Source organism: Macrobrachium nipponense, chromosome 38 (assembly GCF_015104395.2).
Source record: "Macrobrachium nipponense isolate FS-2020 chromosome 38, ASM1510439v2, whole genome shotgun sequence".
NCBI lineage: Eukaryota > Metazoa > Arthropoda > Malacostraca > Decapoda > Palaemonidae > Macrobrachium > Macrobrachium nipponense.
In genome coordinates, this window is record NC_061098.1 from 15,395,302 (window position 1) to 15,422,264 (window position 26,963).

The 26,963-nt window shown below is 37.1% G+C and overlaps 1 protein-coding gene across 1 annotated transcript in view; it reads right to left on the reverse strand.

The window, feature by feature from the left end:
• Positions 1 to 1,177: 1,177 nt before the first annotated feature.
• The window catches only part of LOC135209655 (dual oxidase-like), a 215,755-nt gene continuing 189,969 nt past the window's right edge, over positions 1,178 to 26,963 (reverse strand). Inside the window, 13 exon segments of the mRNA XM_064242382.1 lie at positions 1,178 to 3,660; positions 4,681 to 4,809; positions 4,946 to 5,101; positions 5,693 to 5,857; positions 6,543 to 6,753; positions 7,040 to 7,177; positions 7,552 to 7,720; positions 8,290 to 8,473; positions 9,010 to 9,200; positions 10,148 to 10,311; positions 18,189 to 18,364; positions 18,949 to 19,680; positions 22,607 to 22,792. Coding sequence (XP_064098452.1) covers positions 3,532 to 3,660; positions 4,681 to 4,809; positions 4,946 to 5,101; positions 5,693 to 5,857; positions 6,543 to 6,753; positions 7,040 to 7,177; positions 7,552 to 7,720; positions 8,290 to 8,473; positions 9,010 to 9,200; positions 10,148 to 10,311; positions 18,189 to 18,364; positions 18,949 to 19,680; positions 22,607 to 22,792 — 2,730 coding nt within the window. The 3' untranslated portion in view covers positions 1,178 to 3,531.

Here is a 26,963-nt window from a genome sequence, read left to right on the forward strand (position 1 = left end):
TACAATGTTACTTATGTAAACCATTACGTCCCAAGGTGTTAGCGTCCTTAGAGGACTCTGTGACATACTTGGACACTTGTTTCTTGTCTTATTTCAGTCCTCAAGCACCCTTCAAACTCATAAGAATCTCACAATGACTGAAAATCATATATTTAGTCTCCTCCCACATAATAGCTCCTCCTGGGCCTGTTGCAAGCTTCATACAAGAGAATGTGCATGTGTGCAAGCAGTCCATCAGTACATCTAGCCAATTTGCTTCTCTCATCTTCAAGATTCAAGTTATGCATATGGGGACATTAGACAATGCAAATAAGATATGTATGGAAAAATTTGTTTCTATTCATACGACAATACAAAATACGTTTTGTATGAAAAAATTTGTTTTTGTTTACAAGTGTCATTTGGTTGTATCCATGGTTGCTTTGTAGAAAAGCAGAAGTCTTATACATGGTAAAAAGTATGAATCAGATTTTTTGCTCCTTTACCATTGAAGGAATACGGGATCAGGAGTCCAGCAACCTCCTCTTGCTTCATTCTGGTGAAAGTTGATATTCTTATAATTGCTCTTGTCAAAATCAACTGCTTAATCCAGCATGCTGCTATGGTAAATTTGGTACCTCTTCCAATACCTTCCTCGATTCTCCTTTCTATTATGCATTTCTGGCCTTGAAGAGTCTTGGACTCCATCTTCAGGTTGCAATGCTGATCATATCCAATGGCACCAACCAATACACTGAAATAACATTCACTCATTTAGGTTTCCTGCAGCATTCTCACAACTAGTATTTTCCGGTCTGGATCATCATCCGCTTCATTTCTGGTCACTGTAAGCTTGGTTTTGCTTACATTAATTTTCAGTCTCTCTTTAGTCTACATTTCTATCTTTAAAACATCTCTCACTTCCTCCAGGTCTCCTGTTAATGCCAGGCATCAGCATTTAGCAGTTTCTTTGTAACTTGTTTTCTGTAGAAACAAAATGCCTGTAGATCTACTTTGCAGCAATGTAACAGAGTTTGACCATTAATTGCCTTCACAGTATTTCTATAACTGGAACAGGCACTACTGTATATTGCATATACTACTACAATTCCAGTACTGTATGAAAAGAAAATCTTCAGGAGCAATCACAATAGTATAAATAATAAATCAGAACAGTATCTAAAAGAAAAATACAGTGTATATTGACATCACATTTAATTGTAATTTCACTTAATTTCACTTACAAAACCCATTAGCCCCTTTCCTGGGCCTTGGAAGCACTACACGCAGCATGTTTCATTATCATTTTTGCAATAGTATTTTTTACATATAAAAAACACTATGGCAATTATTATAAACAAAGATGAATAATAACTGACCCAAACTATTTAAGATTAACCCAACGCAAAAAATTTATTTGGAAAAATTTTAAATTGACTCTGATACCCTGCTTCAGAAGTACTTCTGTAATAATACAGTTTTCATAAAAATTTTATTGCATTATTTACTGCCTAAAATAATAATTTCACAGTTGTTGAGACAGAATGGACAAGACTTTTTCCTTACAGCTTATACAAGTTCTTGTATTCAGTAACGGTACTTCTTGAAAATATATTATGCAGTACTTAAACAGTACAATTAAGCTATACAAGAAGAAATATGAAAAATATGATAATTAAACTGCAAATGACACTAATACTGTATACACAGTATAAATCCAAGTGAAACTGTTAACGCAAAATCACTTGAAAATATAAAATAGTATTGCACGATCACAAGTACTGAATGTATAAAAAAAAAAAAATCTTATTTTAACACTATACTGTATACAATTCCGCGAGCAGCGATTTGGTGTAACTATAATAATAATCACAAGCATAATCATTATATTTATATATATATATCAACTCTTAATATTAGAGTCTGGAACTAAACATCCTACTCGAGTATATGGTACAACAATTATCACATGCGGTGTTTTGAGTGTGAACACCACCTGGCTATTTTTCAAAGAATGGGCATCAGCAGAGTAGTGGAAAATTGAGTAATGTTCAGTCAGACCAGATTAAAGCCAGAGGAAAATTACATGGCAGACAGGATTAATCATTTACAATAAACTTTGTAAATTAAATGTACTTGAGGTATCTTGCTGCAAAATCAGAACAGTCCAAGCATAAAATACTTAAAATGGTATAAAATTTAAAATTATTCAAATATACAGGCAGCATTTCAACAAATTATTTTTCCAGTGACTTCATTACAGCCTAGCTGAACAGGACTAAATTCATCGTCTGTCATCTAACTGGCAACAGGATAAGATTTTGACTAAATATTAAAGTTTTGATGGCAGTAGCTAATATGTTTCAGAAACATTTAAAGTATAGTCTAGGATCAGGGGGGATGAATAAATGCAATATGAATTTATCTCGGGTACCCCCGAGTAACATACTTGACAAACTTCAATTACAAATCTCTTCGTTGTTCACATTTCAGGAAAGTTTTACAAATGCAACGCAACTTCACATCAACTTAGCTTTAGATAAAGAGTACCCCCAATATTGCTGTAATTTTAAACGGACTCTCTTCAGCCTACACCAGTAATATTATACTTACTGTGACATTTTTTTTTCAGGTATTAGCCAATCCTCTTTATAACCTATCCTTGCAACAGTCAGGCTAACTAGAATACTGTATAAATATATATATATTATATTTCGGGCCTATTCGCCTTATTTCCAAAAATAACATTCAAATATACAATATTTTCCTTGGTTTCAATATTACTGTCCAGAAAAGTCAAGCCTTTTGACACAAAGTGTAGATTAGGCTGCACTGTTTTTGTTAAATAGAAGTGTGCAAAAACTTTTTAGGCACTATGAAAACAGTTTCAGTTAGTGGGCAGATTTCTTAGTGGATTTTTGTAGTACCAATATGAGAAATCAAGAAAAACAAGCTTAATGTGATTCTGAATGTTTAAAAAATAAGGCTGTAAAAGACTTGGCAGACTAGCTAACTTTAAAAACCTATGAGTACACCAATAGTAAAAGAGAAAATAAAAATACCGAAAGTAATAAAAGAATGAAAAATGGTGGTATATTAACTCACTCAGCTGAGAATTATATGTCTTACATCTTCTTATTAGAGTATTTGTAAGAAAAAGAAAAAATAACATATAAAAATACGTACACATAGCATTTGACTTTAAAAGAGAAAATACTGATTAATATCATGGGATTTCTTTCGAGGATTAAAAGGAGGATAAATCCATAAACTATGTACAATTAATCTGTACATAAATGAGTAGATTATTTTATGTACAGAATAGTTTCAATTTATATACTGCTTATAGTACTGAAAAGATAAAGTACAATACTATAACCTGAAATTAACAAAATAAATTCAAAGGAAAGCATAGTATTAGCAATATCTATCATTACCTAATAGTTCACGTTTATTTTTTTTTATATAATGTGCCTATTTATCCAAAAATGATAAGCAGGCTAGTCTCTTAAGTGACCCTATATTTCTTTACACTCCAATAGTACCGGACGTTTAGCCAAAGTTTTCGAAGTGATGTATGAAGTATGGTAATCTTCGTCCTCTGTTCACGTTTTCACAAGCATTGCTAATGCTCTTAGTTAGTGGATTCGGACCACAGCTGAACACGCCAATTTTCGAGACCTGCAAAGCACCAAAACTTGTTAAATATGTAATTATGATTTTTTTTAGATACGTACTTATAATTTTTTTTAGATACGTACTTATAAATTTTTTAGATACGTACTTATAATTTTTTTTAGATACGTACTTCTGTAGTGGGTATCATATTATTCTTTTACATGTGACTAGTATTAGTATATGTTTTGTGCAATTTGATTTGTGAGGATCCTATTTCTCTTTTATCTAACCTGAAAGCCTTTTTCTTTCACAATTTCACAAATGTCTATTCTTTGCAATCTCACTAGTTAATGGTCTCTCATTACTATTATCAGAAGACTCCAAGTTAACTTAATTAACTCTGACAAGGATTTGTTCGTAATGGATACAAATCTTATTAACATATTGCTAATTGGAAATTTCTGATTGGATGAACTAAGAGATTCTCAAAAATTCTTTCAAGGATTTGTCTGATAATTGATTTACATTATTGGTTAAAAATTACAAAATCATTAAATATATGATGCCAGTAAATATATAATAGGAAAAAGTTGCTATACAAACCAATAATAAAAGACTGGTATTTAAAAGAGGTTCCCTTTAGTTCAGATACAGTTTATCTGCACATTCTTGACGAATATGCTGATTACACTTACTTCTTAAAACAGAGAAGCTACCAATATCTCATGATATTATCAAATATATGGACCATACTTACATTCAAAGCCTCAAAAATTCAACCTGATGTAATAATAACCACAGGCTCTCGTTCATAAAAAGTTAATTTTTATTTATATTTTCATTGAAATTTATGTATTCCAATGTTTATAAAGCTCAATGTTCATTATGAAACCAGAATTCTATAAAAAAAAAAAGGCTTTCAGGAATTTATTCAGAATTTCCTGTAAGGGAACACTACGATATTAATTAGATTGGGAAGGAATCAAGAAAAATCGCACAACACACACTAGAGAGCAGTAGTTCACAATGAGACTATATTACTCTTCATACATAATGAAGGAAACATGAAAAGAATATACTTACATAACTGTGCTTCTTTTGAACAAATTTAAGGAAAGCAGTCATATCTGGTCGTCCAAAATGATTGATGGCCTTTAGTCCCGTAAACATACTACGTTTGCTAAGTCGCTGGAAGTGGTTTTCACAAATATACTGCAAAGTGAAAAATGCTTTTAAATATTTGGATGAAAAAACTGGTTAAAAAATGGTTATTGCAATAAAATAAGTGTCACGCACTGGTGAAATCTATGATAAAAGTAAGTATAGTACTGTAATTATTGAAACTAACCAGCATAGTTGTTCGAAGATCAAACTTATGGAAGAATTGGGTAATAAATATGTGCATCTCCAGTACATTTGTGACATCCTTTCTCTCCACATCTCTGAGCACGTCAATGAACCATTCAAATTGACGATGTGTTGGACAGATCCAGAGGAAGTATACCTGTAACAAAATTTTACTTAAATCTGTACTGTACCTTGGCAAAAAAATAAAAATTATGCCGTAGATTGTGAAGTCTTGTTTACCTACTGTATGTATAAGAATGTACATTGACAAGGCACAAATTATTCTTTAGTTGTTTATAATCATGATTCAAAAGGTTATGCTACTTCTATATACAGTACATTCAAATGTGAAGGGTTCAATCCAAATCTTTCATCTAAATCAAGGTCCAGAAACATATATAGATTTGTTACTTGGCCTTGTCATTTATTTTTTTAAGTTTCTTATGAAGTAATGTTAACTAATTCTGAGTGGCATAATGTAAAAATAAATACGTAATAGTTTTATGATGAAATTTTTATCCAAAGAGTTGAGTGTAAACCCTAATTAGTACTCAGACATCTGCAATTTCCAGTATATTTGTTAACAGTGGAAAATGACATTACTGGAGCAGGACTTGGCTGAAATTACAGCATATAGTGTTCCGTTATTGCAGATATACATGTATAATAACTGTCATTTCACTTTAGTTACAATTTGATTAACCTTCTCTTACTGGTGACAACAGATAATTCAAAAACACATCCTTACCTTTTTACAAGCCACTCCAGAATAGCGGTTGGTAGAGGTACCGAAGACCAAGTCGTTGAGTATGGAGGCGTATGGAGTGACACCAATACCACCGCCTACCATCACAGCAACTTCAAACTTGTACCAATCCTGGTTTCCGCCACCGAAGGGTCCCTCTAGACGAATCTGAATTAAGAAAAGACCGTGACAATTTCTTTAATAATTATAAATCCGAGGCAATGCCACGGCAACTGATTATACTACTGAAGGAATGGTATACTGTTCACAAACCATCAAGGGAGCCCAGAGTAATAAATGTTCTTTGCAATACCCCTCAGAACTCCTAACTTTATTGCATCCTCCTCTTCTTATTTGTTTGGTCTCTTCCGTTTAGGTGTTTTACTAATAATGATTCACTATGTTCCAATGAATATCGGTAATTTAAAAACAAACCATTCAGCCAACTGTATACAAGTCTAGAAATGTAATTCAGTGGTTTGGTTAACTACTGCACCATAATAATACCTGTACTAATGCTAAACACTGAAGTAATTGCACCAAGAAATTCCCTCAAAGCTATAAATGGAGACTCTGACTGCGAACATGTGCTATATCTACCCCTGAGAAGATTAGTACTAAATCTAAGCAATTAGTTCAATCAATATGGATTTGGCTTCAAGTGAACTGGAGATGCAGAATCTTTTCCACATCATTTTATATTCTCCCCAAAATTAGAAGAATGTTATACATGTTTACGAGCCGTTTTTAATGTACGCATGTATTTAGATACATACATATATATCACAAAATACTAGATACAAAATAATTATTTTCCAAATTATCTTCATCCATAAACATTTGTTGATCTTACCCTTGGAGGATTATCTTCATCATGGACGTAGTTATGTGGGTCGAAGAATTTCCTGAGTTTCCAGGTCCACGGCCCTTGCGCCTTGATATGACACGACAAGTAGTTCTCGTGGGGCGCCGACGTGAGAGTAAAGGAATGGTATTCTGACTGTCTGAAAGCAGTGCATGACAAACGCACCCACTGGCCACTCAAGTACTTGAAGTTAGGTGGTCTGATTAACAGGTTAAAAAAAAGGAAGAAAAAAAAGCTTAGTTAAAATATTCTAACTGTTTTGTCATTCAAATAAAGAAACGGGCAATTTCCAAATGAAAAACCATTTCTCAAAATGCACCCTTGATGCAAAGGAAAGAACTTTACCTGTCCATGGTCTGATTAACAAGTCAAAAAACAAACTCTGTTAAAAGGATCAACCATTCTGTAACTCACAAAATGTGTGACATCAAAAAGGCTGAGAACTATTTTCTAAATTGCATCTGATAGAAAGAAAGGATCTTTACCTGTAATACTTTATTTTAACGACGTCCGAAGGGAGTAGTTCCGTTTCGATGATATCTAGTTCCATGTACCGAGTACGGAGACTTATAATTTTATCCAGTGTGTAGACGATGCCAGGTCCAACAAAGAATATCCAGAACCTGAAAGAAATAAGTAAAGTTACCCTACACGTCTTGTATTTATGCGCGTTCTTATATATTTTACGTTTTAATCTGCTTTGATGTATACTTTTTACCAGATATGCAATTGTAATAACCACCACTCCCTCTAATATTCTCGAATTCTTCGCACTTTTTGGATACGCTTGTCGCTGCAAAACCTTAGACCCAAATGCAAGAATATGAAGTGGTCATTCTGATTCCTGTAGAAGGATTAGAACCCCCACCCACAGTATCTGAGAGAGGTCACATTCCCGACCTGACCACGAGAAGTTAAGAAGGCCCTGCGGTTATTACAATTAACAGGGATATAAACGGCAACACAAATGTCGTTATTAACATATTATAAAGCTCACCTGGGAGATCCTGTCAGTCTTGCCAAACCATGCATGAGAGACAGTATATACAACACGACGTAGAGTTGATGAGTGGCCCAGAAGAATTTGTAGGCCTTCCGACGGATCATGGGGTGAGCAAAAATGAAGATGATGCACATGACGATGAAGAGGAGGACACCCGTTACGCCTGGAACGAAACGCAGGATTGTACTCAACAGTAAAAGTCTAGCTAAACTGATAAAGCGAATATGCATCGTTAATGTTTTGTAAAAGAGAGAATAAAAGAGAAATCATAAATACGCAGTACTGTATGTACAGTAAAACACAACTTTAATGATAAAACTTAAGCTTACAGCGTTATTATTATTATTATATCATTCAAATATATCGTTACTAGAAACCCTAGATGGAGAAACATATTGCTGTCGCAGCCCAGTATGGAGAAAATTGAGAAGTGAAATATGTATATAATATATACAAATTAGTTTATTTTTTTCATGTTTTTAATGTTCTAAGTATTTTCTGCGTGTATATTACCTGATATTGTAATATAATATATATCTATATAATATGCATGATATCGTAGCTACAATCAGCCATAATTATTCTCTGTACTACACCAAGTATTCAACAAAAATGTTTATGACCATCATGCAATTACAAAAATTATGAACAATCTCACGTCATGCATCAAACGGTTCGCTGAATGCCAAGTGCATAGCAATACTGCATTAGTAGCTAGGATCCTAACTTTACCTGTAATTGTCTGGAAGAGCCAATAGCCAACGGTTGGCTTTTGATCTGACGAAAAAGAGATTTCTTGTGTCAGGCATCTGAGGTTCTCGACAGGTTGGGTTGAAACGTGATAGAAATTGACTAGATGACCAATCGAGTGAAGGATGCTGAAGAAGAGAGCAGTGCAGGCGACGATCTTGTGGAACTGCGTGAGAGAAACATGAATACATTGTCGTTATTATTATTATTATTGGGAAGATACACCCTATCCATATGGAACAAGCCCACCAAAGGAGGCCATTAGCTTGAAATTCAAGCTTCAAAACAAAATGTTATACTCATCAGGATGCGAAGGTAAAGGGAAATACAGAGACCACAGAGCAATCCAATTCTAATCCTATATTTACTATTTTAGTCGTTTTAATTGATAGATTTTTTGACATGGGTAACTCTGGCACCAGAATTTATCTTCCATCTTTATTTATTAATAAAACGTTCTCTCTCTTAGGAACCGACTTTTTTTTTTTTTTTTTTTTTTGTCAACTTAACTAAAAAGTAATAAAAAATAAATGTTTACAAGCAGGAATACAACCTTACAATAAAGATGAACTTACAACCACAACGTTAAGAGGGAACAACAAAAACCGTCAATATCTGCGAGTATCATAACAAAATTATACAAACATTTACAAACGCCTGCCATTATGGAAATCTGTATTACCAGGAAATCGGTATACTGACCGGAATGTGCGAGTCTAGCGGAATGTACTGTTGCATACTGAAGTCCTTCATCTTGGTCATGAGGTTTCTGGACATGGTGAGCAGGAGGAGGGAGTAGCAGAAGGAGAGGGAGGCGGCCGCGCCCCTCGTGATGGCAATGCCCACGCCCATGATATGCCTCAGGTCAGTGTGCTCAGCCATGAAAGAATAATCTGCCGGGTGAAAGCATTGTTGGCGTGAGTTAGGCGGCTGCACTCAGGAGGTATTATAAAATATTATATATTCCGGTTGCTGCGATGTTGGGTTACAAGTGTTGCCAATTGGTATATGTTTACCCTCAAAACTGGGTGCAAGACTTACACAAAACCGTGGAAATAAGTGAAATTAGCGTATCTATTTGTAGTATATATACATATTAGAGCAATGTTATTATTGCATTACTATGACAAATAGAATTCATGGAAACAGTTTGTAAATGCATCGGCGTATGTGTGAAGCTCCAATAAATTGGCAACGATGGCTACGACATCGAGAAATAGAAACGTTAATGACTGATATTTGTCAGGTAATTTGGATTAACGTTAATGACTAAATCTATCATTAGTGGCACAAAATGCCATTACTCATACTAACAAACGTTAACACCAATGAAATGACAACATTAATATAAATACATTAATAACAATAGACGAACTTTAACTATACCATTTAACACTACGCTACTCAGTATTATTTAATCCAGTGATCAATTAGGAATCAATAATCAATTAGAGACAGGAAAATGAGGGTTTTTAGTTTAGACAGGAAAAAGGAAAAATGAGGGAGTTTTAGAGGACAGGAAATGGGGCGTTTAGAGGACAGGGAAAAATGAGGGAGTTTACAGGGCAGGAAAATTATGGAGTTTAGCGTACAGGAAAACTAGGGAATCTAGACAGGAAAATTATGGAATCTAGAGGACAGGAACACTAGGGAGCTTTGAGGACAGGAAAATTAGGGAATTTAGCAGACAGAAACATTAAGGAGTTTAGAGGGCAGGAAAAGTAAGGAGGGACAAAATGATGAAGTAATACGTCCCGTCCTTATTCTTAAAAGTCTCTCAGACGAAAACAAACCACGACAACAAACATGACTCGACTCTGGCTGACTGATGACGACTTACGGATGAATCTCTCGCAGAAGAGGGCGATGGTGATGACGTAGAAGACGAACAGGTAGAAGACGTTCTGTCTGTTCTCCTCCAGGAAGGTGGCCAGGGAGTCGTACTTCTTGAGCATCCAGTGGCGGTTTCGGTCTTTGATCTCGGAGATGTGGAAGCTGGCCATTCTGTGATCGCGGAATAAAGAGAACCCCGTTATACTTAGGTTTCTTTCTACGATTTCAAGTTTACAAAATCATTTACCTTACGGCATTACATGTTCTAACAATGTAGAGGGATTTTGTATCATTCTAATTTATTATTTTCAAATTACCTTTTCATTTGGCACCAATTCACGCAAAATTTTGTTAAAAGGGATAAAGCATTTACATTTCTGTACACAACATATTTGAATCTTCCTGCAGAGACCACTGCAAAGAGCATAAATTTTCTTTAATTACCTTTCCATTTGGGACAGATTCATGCAAAATTTGGTCGAAAGGGATAAAGTATTTACATTTAGTTACACAACGCATTTGAATCTTCCTGCAGAGAACCACTAAAAAGAGCAAATATTTGACCCTTTGTTTACTTACTGGATCTACGTTTAAAACACCCACACACTACACGCATTTGTCATTCAGGATCTCAATTCCTGACGAAAAGCCGGACTAGGGACGTTTTTTTGTGGTATGGATCCTTTCAATAAAAGAGTGACTTACGCTTTAACGATATATCAAATCCTTCAGTGCAGGTCCTTGAAGATAATGAGTTAAAAGCAAGCTAAATTACCTCCCCTTGCAAAAGCATAACAAATGCAACTCAAGTGTTGGTCTCCGCATTGACTTATGAATGAAATCTTAATCAACCATTAGACTATAAACATCACGATTGCGAAGGAACTTCGCATCAGTGTCTCATAAACCATCGCGCGCATGCGCGCTATTTACTAACGAGTGGAATCAAGGTTGACTTGATATGGACCTTGAGCAGAATGCGGGAGAGAAAGCGAAAGTGGTCCCCGACTGAGAACAGCAAGAGTTTCTGGCTCTCGTGAAGAATGACGAAAGTAGCCCTCAAGCAATCGCGGGAAGGCATCATCAACTCGCGGGAGAGGTATACCCAGCAATTATGCAAATCGTGACGCGAAGGGAAAAGAAGAAATTCTACCCCACACATGCAGTATGCTAGTATCTACTCGGGGCCCCTCAGGCCTAACCCTCTAGTAGTAGTAGTAGTAGTAGTAAAGCGGGATTTGCCTTTGAAACAGATCTTCTCCCCTCACACTTGTAAAAAGTTCACGAGGAACGTGACTTGTAAACATTGGCACTAGGAACCGAGGGCGGCTAAATAAAAGTGTGATGACTAAGAGAAGCGCGTAGAGCGCAGATGACGACGTTAACAGGGATAAGTTTTTCTTAAAATGTAAACTAATAATATCAGTTTGAAACAAAATATAAATATATACCTTAGCTAAGACTGAAAACTTGGAAAATTAAACAAAATTAAACTATTGGTGGAATATTATTAAAATGTTTTACATCATCGCCACTAAAATATACGAAAGTTTTTTTTTTTTTAACTTTGAGGAAATTCACCTAAGTTTATAAGTAAGGTGCAAAAAGCAGGATTAATAATTGAGGTAATAGGTAAACGTGACACAACTAGGGCATCCACTAGTGAGGCCCTCCATATTTACTACATATCAGAAGAGAAGTAGAGAGAGAGAGAGAGAGAGAGCGAGATAGAGAGAGAGAAGAGAGAGAGAGGAGGAGAGAGAGAGAGAGAGAGAGAGAGAGAGAGGGGGGAATAAAAGATCGATTAATCTCTTTTTTCTCTCTCTCCGGCAATTTCAAGTTCAAAGGAGACCCGTCTGTCTTGCCTTACTTTTTTTTCCGGGGTCAACGTACGACCACGAAACCAAACCAGCAACTTATTTTTTTTTCTATTCAGATGCACGATGTAGGTACCCTAAAACACACACACACACACACTCCCAACATCACCCCAGGTACCTGATATAACTCCAGGTACCCCACGTGACTCCAAAGTACTCCGCTCCAGTGCACTAATAACATCTTCAGGAAGACCCGATCTCGCGAAATACTTTCACCATTTTATTACCGGTTACTTTGTGGTTCTCAGAGAGAAGATGGGGTTCTCTTATGCTGGGATCGTATCACTTACGATATTTCTTATTAAAAGATGAAATGCTTTTGAATGGGGTCAATGCCAAGGCACTGACTATAGAGAAATCATGGAAAGTAGTCAAAGCTGACCTACGAGGCATATAACCTGACTTTAGTTCCCAAACCAAGAATTTATCCCCAAATAGTGCACCTACCAATAATTACTAATACATATTCCATTATCCTATTAAAAAAATATTCTGGTAACTGGTATTATAAACTCGGCATGCAAACAAGCCAAATTCGACTTACCTTGGGAGTTTATTTTTGAAACCATTAAGCAGCGCACTTACCTCTGATTATTATTTGTGCATAATCAAACACTGGTTAAGACATTTTCCATTACAATAAACGTGCAATGCATAATCATAATTGTTAAAAGGAACCCAGGCTACTAATAGCACCATTAAGCAGCACATTTATTTTATTATTATTATTATTATTATTATTATTATTATTATTATTATTATTATTATTATTATTATTCGTGCATAATCACTGGTTAAGCCACTTTTTCATAACAATGAACGTGCAATGCATAGTCATAATTGCTAAAAGAAACCCAGGTTACTAACAGACTTTTTCAGAATGCGTTGAAAAGTTAATAACATTAAAGACAGTATGAACCAAACAAAAACTTCTTTCAGTTTTCTTCTGAAGATTGAAAAAGAAACCACAAATTCAATTTGTAACTTGTTTACTTCTAAGTATTTACATTTAGTTTTACTCCACACTCGAGTACTTTCAGGCCCTTCTGTGGCCCATTCTCAAGAGATGTTGGGATGTTAGCTGGGTCAAGGCCCAGGCTAACATCCCAACATCTCTTGAGAATGGGCCACAGAAGGGCCTGAAAGTACTCGAGTGTGGAGTAAAACTAAATGTAAATACTTAGAAGTAAACAAGTTACAAATTGAATTTGTGGGTTTCTTTTTCAATTAAAGACAGTGTTGCTAAGAGCAGCCTCAGCTATCAACAGCTTTTCCAGCATGCGTGCAAAGGTTACTAACATCAAGGACAGTAGCCACATCAATATGGCACTAGTGAAAGAATGGAGTTGAGAACATGCTCACAAAGGGAAGTCAAGAAATTTCTTTCCACTTTAAAAAATCTCATGGACTCGATACAAAATAACCACCACAACCATTCACGTTACGTGAGCGATGGCAGAAATCTGAATTACATCACTAAACTGCCAATTCACAAAATCGATGAATATTAATTAAAGCCACTAATTCCGGGAATATTAACAGGAGCCATTAATTCCAGGAATATTAACAAAAGCCATTAATTCCAGGAATATTAACAGAAGCCATTAATTCCATGAATATTAAACAAAAGCCATTAATTCCAGGCATGTTTACAGAAGCCATCAATTTCAGGAATATTAACGGAAGCCATTAATTCCAGGAATATTAACAGAAGCCATCAATTCCAGGAATATTAACAGAACCCATTAATTCCAGGAATATTAACAAAAGCCATTAATTCCATGAATATTAACAAAAGCCATTAATTCCATGAATATTAACAAAAGCCATTAATTCCACGAATATTAACAAAAGCCATTCATTAAAAGTCTACACCGACTAAACCTTTCAGCAGAAGTGATACCCTCTTTTTAGAGTTTTGTGACGAGAGACGCATGCAATAGGGAGATATTAAAAGTATTATCATCTCCACATTAAAACCACTGATTGTCTTTTCGTGTTTCTGGTCTAGACAGAGAGAGGATGAGGAGAGGTGCTCCAAGAACAGAGGTCAATTATACCTCCTGGTTTTGCTGTTTTTGTTCCGTCAGAAGTACCGTCACAGCGGACAACGTTGAAAGCAGCATCGGATATAGAGTGTCAGCGGCAGCGGCGATGTCAGCGTGGTGTCAGGAACAGCAGCGGCAGGTGGGTGTGTTAGTAGTAGTAGTGGTGGTAAATAGCAGTCAGCAGCGATGTCACAAAGCAGCAGTGGATAAGCGATTCAGTTAATGGGATTAGAATGTTAGTAGGTATGCTAAAGGATTCAACACTCGATTAATAAGGAGCTGGTAGTTATTAGGAACCAATTTAGTAAAAATGTGATCTGTGGGGGACACTCGATACTGACTTTGACTGGAATATTTTGGCAATTTCTTTAAAGTTCTGCAGAATCGGTAGAATTTAAAGACAATTATCACAGCTTGATGTCTGGAAATTTGATTATTACATTATAATTGAAAAATCTGAAGCGTTTTGAAACTTGTCAAAAATCTATACGAAGATTTTTGACACGTCTGAAAAACAAAAGTAAAGCACCTTTTCTGAAAATGAACCATGTCCCCCGCAGACGGCAATCTTACTCTTTATATCATCATTATGTCATCTCTAGTTTCACAGAATTATCGTACTTGTTAAAGCTGTGCTACATTACATTTTCACATGCATAACAATTCTGGAATTTACTTTGCTAAGACAAAGCTAACTTTTATATTAGTGAGCACTCGAGAGAGACGGAAAATAGAGAAAAATAAATATAAAGACAAATAAAAGAAAGAAAAAGGACATCATTTCCGCTTCACAATTATTCTGAAATTTACTACAGGACCAAGAATGAGAGAGAGAGAGAGAGAGAGAGAGAGAGAGAGAGAGAGAGAGAGAGAGAGAGAGAGAGAGAGAGAGAGAGAGAGAGAATCCTGATTAATATAATGTGAAATTTTAATAATATACTGATAACTGAAATTAAACACAATGCAAAACACTGGTAATTGACACCATACGTAAACTCTTAAGAATGATAGAAATAATAATTTTCGCTCTGGACATAAAAAGATATAAAATACCAGGAAAATGAAGAGAAATATAGGTGGTAGTATCCAGACCTTGCTCTGTAATTCTGCCTTGCAATATGCAAGAGGATTCATAAGTGCCACCTATTGAGTAATAGGAGAAATTGATCATAAATGCTTCAATGAGCGAGCAACGTAGGCAAAAGGAGCTGCACTTACCATGCCTGATGCAATAACATTAGCCTGACAATGCATTTGCACGCACGAAAGGCAGAGAGAGAGAGAGAGAGAGAGAGAGAGAGAGAGAGAGAGAGAGAGAGAGAGAGAGAGAGAGAGAGAGAGAGAGCGGAAGCATGTGCACACATTAAACGCAAAGAACATAGTTTGTGATTGCCTTCACAAAGGGAGAGAGATTTACAAGGATTAGGATGTCTCAAAGACTTAGAGAGAGAGAGAGAGAGAGAGAGAGAGAGAGAGAGAGAGAGAGAGAGAGAGAGAGAGAGAGAGAGAGAGAGAGCATCTAGCACTTCAATACAACTCCTCCCTAAGATTTTGGCCTAATGAGGTCACTTTTCACTGCCTCCTTACGACAGAGGGCGCATTACGGATTATAATGGTCATCCCATTCTACACGATAATATTGAGGAGACGAGGAAAGAAGAGATACAATAATAGATGAAGAGGATTACGACAGGGAAAATATTCACAGGGGGAAATAAAGGAAGATGGATAGCAAAAGGAAATGAAAAGAAATTACGAAATGGTGGAAAACTGGAGAGTTAAAAAAAATAAAGAATAAAAAATGCAACTTCATCATCGCTAACTCCAGGAACTGAATGGTTATAGATTCCTGATTTTTACTGGGATACAATGAGAGTAAGATAAAAAAAAGAATAAGAACTCGAATGAAGGAAAAAATTGAAGCAAGATAAACAAGGTGAAATCGGAGTTGATAACAATGTTTTTTTTTTTTATTTTATTTTTATAAAGCAAATTACAAATCAGTGTTATGTATTTAAATGACAAGAAAGTGAAAAAAAGGGATAATCATGTGGTATACGTATCAAACTGGGAAATTCTAAAGGTAGAAAACTTTACTAAGTGTTTTTTTTTTAGCTTTTTTCTTATTTTGCATCTGGAGGAAATCATATAATAAGAGACATGAGTCGCTTAAATATCTCGAGCATGTGAAGCTAAGGTAAAGATATCATTTGCAAGAATGCAAGATGCAATTCACGGCAAGTTCTTTAAAAAAAAATGCGTACATACTCCCTTACTAGAATTTCAAAGGAGTTCATTATTTTTGCGTCATTAATTCCAGCCAGAGAGAGAGAGAGAGAGAGAGAGAGAGAGAGAGAGAGAGAGAGAGAGAGAGAGAGAGAGAGAGAGAGAGACCTTGGCCCACTTTTTCTCCTCAGTTACTTCACCCTTATGCCTCTGCCGCTGTCTGGTGGTTCTAACCTCCTCCTAACTCCTCCTCCTCCTCCTCCTCCTATCCTCTCCTCCTCCTTCTCCTCCTCCTCTTCCTCCTCCTCCTCCTCCTCCAGCAATTTACTCTGCCGCCCCCTTTCATCCCAGTTCCTCCGTCCCGTCGCGAAATTGATATCGGCACCAGCCTACGAACCCTAAGGGGCCGGTAAAAAAAAAAATCAGGGGCAACAAAAAAAAAAAAAAAAAAAACACCGGCCTCTTAAACTTATCGGAAGGTAATCTTTATTCTGCGGTACAACGCAAAATGTCTATTGTTTGTTTGTTTGTATGGCGTTTATACATTGCGCGGAACCGATGGTTATTCAGCCACGGGACCAACGGCTTTACGTGACTTCCAAAACCACGTCTAGAGTGAACTTCTATCACCAGAACGCAAAATGTCTAGACCCACGAAAAAAAAATTATTTTCCAGAGTTTAATTCCAGCAATCCTGGAATAACTTACAAGTTTATATTTAACTATTAATTTAACAATTCTCTCTCTGGAAATCTGTGGAATCGTTCACGCAAAATATACTTTTCAACCTTTTTAACTTCTTCATTGGAAGCCACAACCATTTCTCTAGTCACACGTATTACAAGTTTCCTAAAGTATCTGAAGTCTGAATCGTAACAGACCAGGAGGAGAAAAGGGAAAATATGAGAGTATTCTCGATTACAAAAAGAATTCTCTTACTTAACAACAGCGAAACCCAGTGACGCGCGGTGTCCCTCACCAAATTTGGACATTTTCCGCCCTCTAATAACCCACTGACGCCCTTTGGAGTTTCGACTGAGGAACGTGGCGATGGATCTTCAAGATCCTTAACTTCCCCCCTCCCCCAGCCCCTAGGATATTTTAAAATGCTACGCTAAAATGCTAATGACCATCATGTATGGGCCGATAATGCGCCGATGAACCCTGAGGGGAGCTGTGACGTCACCGAGGTTGTGACGACACCTGGAATGGGGCATTGTGGGAGGATGGTATGTGAAAATGAGGAGGCTTGAAGGTGACAGGTAAGATAGAGGCTTCATTCATCAAAGGTCAGACGAAGTACGAAAAGAAAGTGGAAAATTATGGGGAAAGGTGTCGGGGAACTAGATGAAAATAGATATGAACAGAAGTACGACGATGGAAAGTGGTGAGTACTTGTAAAATATACTTCTCGTATGAGGTTTTTGAATTGTTAAAGGAAATAAATGATGTTGACGAACATATCAGTAGCGTGTAAAAATTTAATGTGAGTTTACTGGCAAAATACTGAGTAGAGTGAAATTATGAAATTTGTAAAACTTACTAGGAACCTACAACGAATCGGTAAGTAGAGCGTCCTGTTAAGAAAACTCAATAAAAACTAATACAGAGAGAGAGAGAGAGAGAGAGAGAGAGAGAGAGAGAGAAGAGAGAGAGAGAGACTTGAGCGCTTACACTACACTATAAAACATCTACTTAAAACAAAGTTTACAACGTAAATTTAAACAAACAAGCTTTTATTTTATTTTTAAAAGTTAGTGAAGAACATGCAGTGCTAAATCGTCGAACCTCTTTTTTAAAAAATCAACTACTACGTTGTTAAGCCACAATGGAATCAGCATGTTTAATAGACGACTCTATTATAACATAAAAAAAAAACGATCGGCTGAATTACCTGGCGACGTTCGTCGACGTGTCCAAGAAGTTCTGCTTGGCTCCTTTGCAGTCGAGGCCGATGGCGATGAAGTCGCCCTTATACTCCCGCATCATCTGCTTGAAGTCGTCGTAGGTCAGCGAGTCTTTGTAAGTCAGGCCGGAGGAGGTGAACATGCCGTCTATCAATTCCTCCACCTGTTCGAAGAAAATAAAAAGTTAGATGTCCCTTCTTAAATAAAAGTTGAATGTCCCTTCTTAAATAAAAGTTAGATGTCCCTTCTTAAATAATAGTTAAATGTCCTTTCTTAAATAAAAGTAATATGTCCCTTCTTAAATAAAAGTTAGGTACATGTCCTTCTTAAATAAAAGTTAGGTACATGTCCCTTATTAAATAAAAAGTTAAATGTCCCTTATTTTTCATTCGCAGACTTGAAAAACGCAACTGACGTTATTTCATAAATGTAACTACCGATGTATTTAACAAAAAGACTCAAAATAAACATGAATAACAAGTTATTATTGCCCGCTTAATAAAAAAAAATAATAATGACAGTAGGGAGGGCGTGTACTGTCGGACCTATATAGGAGGTCTCAGCGCCTCAGGGACAGATTTCGTCATCAACCAACGACCAATTAAAATCCTTGCCTACCGACCTACCCACCGATTGTACAACACGCCCTGCCTGCTACAAACTACCTGTAAAACCATGTATCTGAATAATAATAATAATAATAATAATAATAATAATAATAATAATAATAATGTTCCATTGAATTACCTCCTCGTCACTAACGGTGTTGGTCTTGGCGATCTCCACGAGCGACCTCATCATCTCCGACAACTCCGTCTTGTCGATGACGCCGTTGCGATCGTTGTCGCACATGTCGAAGATGATGCGCAACTTGTCGTCGGTGGTGCCCTTGCTGAAGAGGACGACCGTATCCAGGAACTCCTGGAAGGAGATCCTCCCATCGCCGTCCTTGTCGACGATGTTGAACATCCTCTTCACGAAGATTTCGTCGGCCTTCATGCCCAGAGCACCCGCGAACTCCTTCTTGGACAGCGAGGTCCTCATGACCATGCGGACGTCGCTGGCGGCGTCCTCGAGCTTCAGCTTCTCCTCGGGCCGCAGGCCGAAGGTGAGTTCGTAAGCCTCGCGGAAGAAGTGCTCGAGGCGCTTCTGCCTTCGCTCCTTCGTCTCGGCGTTCGCCAGCATCTCCTCCTTGTTGGTGTGCTCCTTCCGGATCTCCTTCTTGATGGAGTGCATGAACTGCTCCAGTTTGTGGATGAACTTGCGTCTCGCGGCTTCCGTGTCGAACTCCAGGACGAGGTCGTGGTCCACGTTGGACCGGATCAGGACCATCGGCTTGCGGCGGATGTCCTGCGTCAGTTCGATCGTGAGGACGTCTAAGTTGGCGAGCGACAGACGGCGCATCTTCTCCCCCTTTCTGTTGACGGTGCAGATCTCCTGGTTCGGTCCGAATTTGACTTTCACGATGCGTTTGTGGTTCTGAAACATCGATCGACATTCTGATTAGGTGATACCGCTAGAACCTGACAATAATAATAATAATAATAATAATAATAATAATAATAATAATAATAATAATAATAATAATAATATGTGATCCTAGAAACGGCACACATAGTAAGAAAAGTGATGGACTCCTAAGGAGGCAGGATGCAACCCGGAACCCCACACTATAAATACCACCCAGTCGAATTGGAGGACTGTGATAGAGCAAAAAAAAAAAAAAAAAAAAAAAAAAAAGAAAAAAAAATAACAACAATGGTTGCAGATCCACAGTAATATAGCATGTGAGTATATATGGTCTTTAATGAATATTAAAATCTTTCGAACCTTGTACTAGGCATCTTCAAGGTTCGAAAGCTTTTAATATCCATTGAAGACCATATATACTCACATGCTATATTATTGTGGACCTGCAACCATTCTTTTCATTTTCGACACGGAAAACTCTTCGTAGTAGCCATGATTCCCATGACAAAAGTACTACAGAAGATGGATGCCGAGTACCAACTCAAGAAAAGAGGCAACAGAATCAACCATCTGATGTTCATGGACGACATCAAGCTGTATGGTAAGAGTATCAAGGAAATACATACCCTAATCCAGACTGTAAGGATTGTATCTGGGGACATCAGGATGGAGTTTGGAATAGAAAAATGCGCCTTAGTCAACATACAAAAGGGAAAACAAAGTAACGAGAACCGAAGGGATAAAGTTACCAGATGGGAGCAACATCAAACACATAGATGAGACAGGATACAAATACCTGGGAATAATGGAAGGAGGGGATATAAAACACCAAGAGATGAAGGACACGATCAGGAAAGAATATATGCAGAGACTCAAGGCGATACTCAAGTCAAAACTCAAAACGCTGGAAATATGATAAAAGCCATAACACATGGGCAGTGCCAGTAATCAGATACAGCGCAGGAATAGTGAATGGACGAAGGCAGAACTCCGCAGCATAGATCAGAAAAAACCAGGAAACATATGACAATACACAAAGCACTACACCCAAGAGCAAATACAGACAGACTATACATAACACAGAAAAGGAAAGGAGGGAGAGGACTACTAAGTATAGAGGACTGCGTCAGCATCGAGAACAGAGCACTGGGGCAATATCTGAAAACCAATGAAGACGAGTGGCTAAAGAGTGCATAGAAGAAGGACTAATAAAAGTAGACGAAGACCCAGAAATATACAAAGAAAGGAGAGACAGGAGAATGACAGACAGACCAGAGGACTGGCACAACAAACCAATGCACGGACAATACATGAGACAGACTAAAGAACTAGCCAGCGATGACAATTGGCAATGGCTACAGAGGGGAGAGCTAAAGAAGGAAACTGAAGGAATGATAATAGCGGCACAAGATCAGGCCCTAAGAACCAGATATGTTCAAAAGAACGGTAAGAACCAGATATGTTCAAAGAACGATAGACGGAATACATCTCTCCCATATGTAGGAAGTGCAATACGAAAAATGAAACCATAAACCACATAGCAAGCGAATGCCCGGCACTTGCACAGAACCAGTACAAAAAGAGGCATGATTCAGTGGCAAAAGCCCTCCACTGGAACCTGTGCAAGAAACATCAGCTACCTTGCAGTAATAAGTGGTACAAGCACCAACCTGAGGGAGTGATAGAAAACGATCAGGCAAGATCCTCTGGGACTATGGTATCAGGACGGATAGGGTGATACGTGTAAACAGACCAGACGTGACGTTGATTGACAAAGTCAAGAAGAAAGTATCACTCATTGATGTCGCAATACCATGGGACACCAGAGTTGAAGAGAAAGAGAGGGAAAAAATGGATAAGTATCAAGATTTGAAAATAGAAATAAGAAGGATATGGGACATGCCAGTGGAAATCGTACTCATTATCATAGGAGCACTAGGCACGATCCCAAGATCTCTGAAAAGGAATCTAGAAAAACTAGACGCTGAAGTAGCTCCAGGACTCATGCAGAAGTGTGTGATCCTAGAAACGGCACACATAGTAAGAAAAGTGATGGACTCCTAAGGAGGCAGGATGCAACCCGGAACCCCACACTATAAATACCACCCAGTCGAATTGGAGGACTGTGATAGCAAAAAAAAAACAAAATAAAATAATGGTTGAGGTCCACAGTAATAGAGCATGTTAGTATATATGTCTGTAAGGACATTAAAAGCTTTCGAACCTTTTACTAGGTTCATCTTCAAGGTTCGAAAGCTTTTAATATCCATTAAAGACCATATATACTCACATGCTATATTATTGTGTACCTGCAACCATTCTCTTCATTTCGACACGGAAAGCTGTGCCCAATAATAATAATAATATAATAATAATAATAATAATAATAATAATAATAATAATAATAATAATTATAATACATTTCCCAACAGATGACTCCTTGAACAAATGATATTTAGAAAGTATTGCTTTTACAATCACCTGCACAGTAAATGAACTCAAGGCAGACGTCGACTAAGTAAAGGTATCACTGTGCAATGTTTTACAGATAAACAATTTTATAACTTGAAAATGAACCTTCTACTCATTTTACTAGATTTAGGCTGCCGAAGCAAGCACTGGGAACCACTTTCGGCCAATCAGCGCCTTAAGACAGTGGAAAGAGAGTTGAAGTGGTTGAACAGCAAGATTAAGAGCTCCATAAAATAAAGAAAATTGGGTACAAGGATCTAAAAGATGCAGCAAGAAGTAACGGTTAGTGGTGTTGGACAGCGAGATAGAATCTGAAAAAGTGGATGCAGCTAGAGGCCGAAGGAACGTTGCAAATAATCCTTTAGCAACGCCTGCAGTGCACCGCGTGAGTGAATCATAAGCCAAACTATTAAGAGTCAAATCAGTAACAAATTCTTGATAACTTCTGTAGTTTCTTTCTTACCTGATGCAGCCACTCCTTGACCATCATCTTGTCGACGCTTTTTCCATTGTTGTTCTCTTCCTGCTTGGTCTTGAAGTCCCTCCTCTTCGAGTTCTGGAATTTGACGGTGGCGTAACCCGCGCCTGCGCAGATCAAGGGGACAGCCACCAACAGAATGCAGGAGTAGATGTACGTCACTTCTGATCCCTGGAAGAGCAAAAGGGGCAGGAGATGATGTTAGGTTTGTGGTAGAAGAAATGGGTCGTAAAAGGTATAGTAGATTCACATCAACCCGTCCCTTACGACGCTATTAATTGGCTGTTGATAAGCCAGTCACAGGGCTGGAAACTCTCAGTCTCTCGAGAGAGTTCACATGGGCAGGATGTGTGTTCCACCTCTCCTGAGGTATATACGTTTGAAAGACGTATCCCTCATGAGAAGAGGAACACACATCCAGCCTATGTGAACTCTCGAGAGAGACAGGAGAGTTTCCATCCCTGCGATTGGCTTATCAACAGCCAATCAGGAACGTCGTAAGGGACAGGCCTAGACATCAAATGCACGGTTGATGTGAATCTACTATAGTGCAGACGTGGGTCACCTATCGTCAGAAATGCAAAATAATATAATAATAATATAATAATAATAATAATAATAATAATAATAATAATAATAATAATATTAATAATAAACAAATAAATAAATTAGAAAATGAACTGAAAACAAACATGTGACTGACGAGGAAAGAGCATGGGGTCGGCAGCTTCGAAAATGAAAATACGAAAACGACAAATGACAAAGTAATAATTGGCTATCAATTAATGAAATAAGATAAAATACAAAAAGAAACTACCCAGTATATTACAGTGTCCATACACACACACACACACACACACATATATATAATATTATATATATATATATATATATATATCTATATATATATAAATATATTATATATAAATATATATATATATATATATATAAATATACATATAAAAAAAAAATATTATATATATATATAATATATAGATATATATATATATATAGACGCATAATTCTGACGTACATGGTGATTTAAACTGATCTCTCTCTTCTCTCTCTCTCTCTCTCTCTCTCTCTCTCTCTCTCTCACTCTCTCTCTCTCTCTCTCTCTCTTCTCTCTCTCTCTCTCTCTCTCTCTCTCTCTCTCTCAGATCCTTTTACCTGTCAAAGAATGCACAAATCCAGCCAAGAAGAGAAAAAGGTATCTTAGTCGTAAACTTAAAAACCCGATTAACACTACCGTTTCCAAAAACCAGTTCCTGATCCTGTTTTACCATTCCTCGAGAGAGAGAGAGAGAGAGAGAGAGAGAGAGAGAGAGAGGAAAACGTCCCCTCACCAACCTGACTATTAATGCAATGGCTACTTATCCAAAGACTCAGAATACCCGTCAATTAGGAACAGATAACGCCAGGTCCTTCTCAAAAAGAAAACGGGCCCCCATATGCGATTGACAGCGCTCAGGTCACGCCTGTTGACCTATTGACCTCGCTAAACGCGGGCAGGTGCAGCTATCGAATGAAATTTAATTATGCGAGGCGGTTTTCATCTTCCCTTTTCGTGTCGTTATCAACTGATAGACCTGATTTTCTTTCACGCGCTGCTGCTCCTTGCAAATATGGTTATGCTTTGTTGTCGAAGGAAGTTAACAAGCCGTCTTTAATAATAATAATAATAATAATAATAATAATAATAATAATAATAATATTGCCACGTTCTTTGAAAATAATCAATGAATTAACTACCTATTGTAGGAATTGCAATTTTTTTTTTTTTTTTGCTTGTCGATAAAGACACTTTCCCACGACAAGAGCAAGAGAGAAACAGGGCATGATGATCAGAGATTTTGTTCTGAAAAAATGTAACTTCTCTCTCTCTCTCTCTCTCTCTCTCTCTCTCTCTCTCTCCTCTCTCTCTATCCTTCCTCTCTCTCTTCTCTCTCTCTCTCATAGTCTTTGACGATACAAGCTCCCTTCTAGTTCAACTATGGGTTGTTTATCTTAACAAATAATGGTTTTACGATAAGGAAAAGCAGGCCATTAATAAAACGAGTTTTACTCGTAGCTAGAATATTCATTAACCGTGAGTTGAAATACTAAAAACATACTCATATCCATATGTTTGCGCAAAGAAAATGTGACACACCAAATAACTACAGGGACTTTCAGCCTTAATTTGTTGAACACGCTTCGTAAATATTTGCCATCTTCAATTCTTTTAAACATTGCAGGAGGATTGTCAACTGAAGCTTTATCTCTAAGGCCATTTCCATGCAAAAAACACGGCTCTGTACGAGACAGGAAACATGCCAGGAGTTGGCTTTTGGGTGAGGGGAACCACACCTGTCATTCGCAAAAAACAACAGGACACCTGATGGCAACAACCCAACCAACACCTGCTATCTGGATTGCAAAACCTTTCGCACGAGAGATAATTCATCCTCCATTGGCGATCGGGAAAGGAATATCTGAAAGGTTTTTTCAACTGTGGAGGTATATTTTCTGGGCCTTACTGACCTACACTCTCTATAGCACATTCACTACCCAAAACCCTTCAACCACGCCCAAGGCTCCCCACAGTAACCACACCCGCCCGCAAGTAGTACACCCACGCGCGTTTAGATTCACTCATTCATGGAAGCTATACCTTTTACTCATTATTATTCACATGGACGAATGGGGATGAATGAGTTCTTTTGTGACGATCATGCCATGACTTCTGAGTGACTCACTTTCTTTTCTTTATGCAATCATATATTGTCATGCAATCTTATTCATGTTAACTTTTCTTTTTTTGGAGATTTAGTTCGTAGTGTTGTATATGTCTCTCAGTATAAGAAAAATTCATATAAATGGCTTAAAACATAAAATAAAATAATTCTTATTTGTAAAGTTTCAAAATGGTCAGAAATTCATTGTCGATAACTTTATATATGTACAGTATATATATATATATATATATATATATATATATTATATATATATATATATTATATATATATATATGTGTGTGTGTATATTATATATCTATATATATATATATATATATAACGTAAATTAACCAAATCTTTAATATGGGACCAACCCAATAGCACCGTGCTTTTTTATTTATACTGTCGTGTCAAAATCCCTGGATTACAAAATTTCCTTGCCTAAGGCAATGCATAGAAATAAACTACTGTATAAGACAGATGGCCTCTTAAATATGCAAACACCACCTTGTTAAGCTAACTTCTTGAACAAATGACTTGGGTCGTAAAAATAACTTTTTTTTTTCCACGGTCCATTCTCAATTATTATTATAGCTGACCACACCCGCTATCTAAGTCTGGCACCTGCATCCATACCAAGCGTCAATTTGCAGAGGCAACAACCAAGATAATTATGTAATAAGTTGTTTTTTTTTTTTTTTTTTTGCATCTGACAAGCGTGTTACTTTGCATATGAGAAGGTTGTCCTTGCATCCCATCCTTAGGATTGGGGAAAGTAAAGGTCAGACGGGCTAGTGATTGACCAAATGGGTAAATTCTCCGAATGGCAGGTATAAGCAGTGATAATTTGTCTTTGATCAAGCCGGTCACATGCGATTCCAAACGCCATGGAATCGATAAGTAATTATAAAAACGCTAAATCATGAAGACACAGGTGATATGTTAGTAATAATGAATGGAAAAATTAAAAATCCAAAAGGATAAGATTCTAAGAAATCGTTTTAAACATATAAACAGTTTATTGGATTCGGAAAACCCGAAAACGAAAGAAATCGTTCAACTATAGTAATTTAAATTGGTTGCTTCTATGTTCTGAGCAGAGAAGAAAAACAAAAAATGCGATATATTTGCTCAATCAATGGCAAAACTGAAATTACATTTCATAAGAGAGTGGACTGTGTCTCCGTACAAGTTGATAAAAATCGAGGGCAGACACGCTATTACTTAATCTTATTTTTATTAATTAAAACAAGTAACTTCAGCTCTTTCTTAGTCATAATTTATTAACTTATCTTCTCTCATCTGTTCTTGAACGGTACCAACAAAACAACAAACACGTCGTCGTACATTAATCTACTTTCACGAGAGGTCCTCCAATCCTTCCGATAACTGGTTTAGCTACTGCTCATTAAACGAGGTTGTAACGAGCCCTCCTGCGTAAATTTCACACAGTGACTGGACCGACCATTCTGTATAAAATAGCTCGCGCACTGAGTGCCCAATATTCTCGTTGCATTCACCATCGTTTATCTAATATTAACCTCAATGAGTGGCTTTCCCATCTTGATTTTATCACGTGATATATTCAACACTTACTCATTCTCGCCCTTATCTTTCCTATCTCT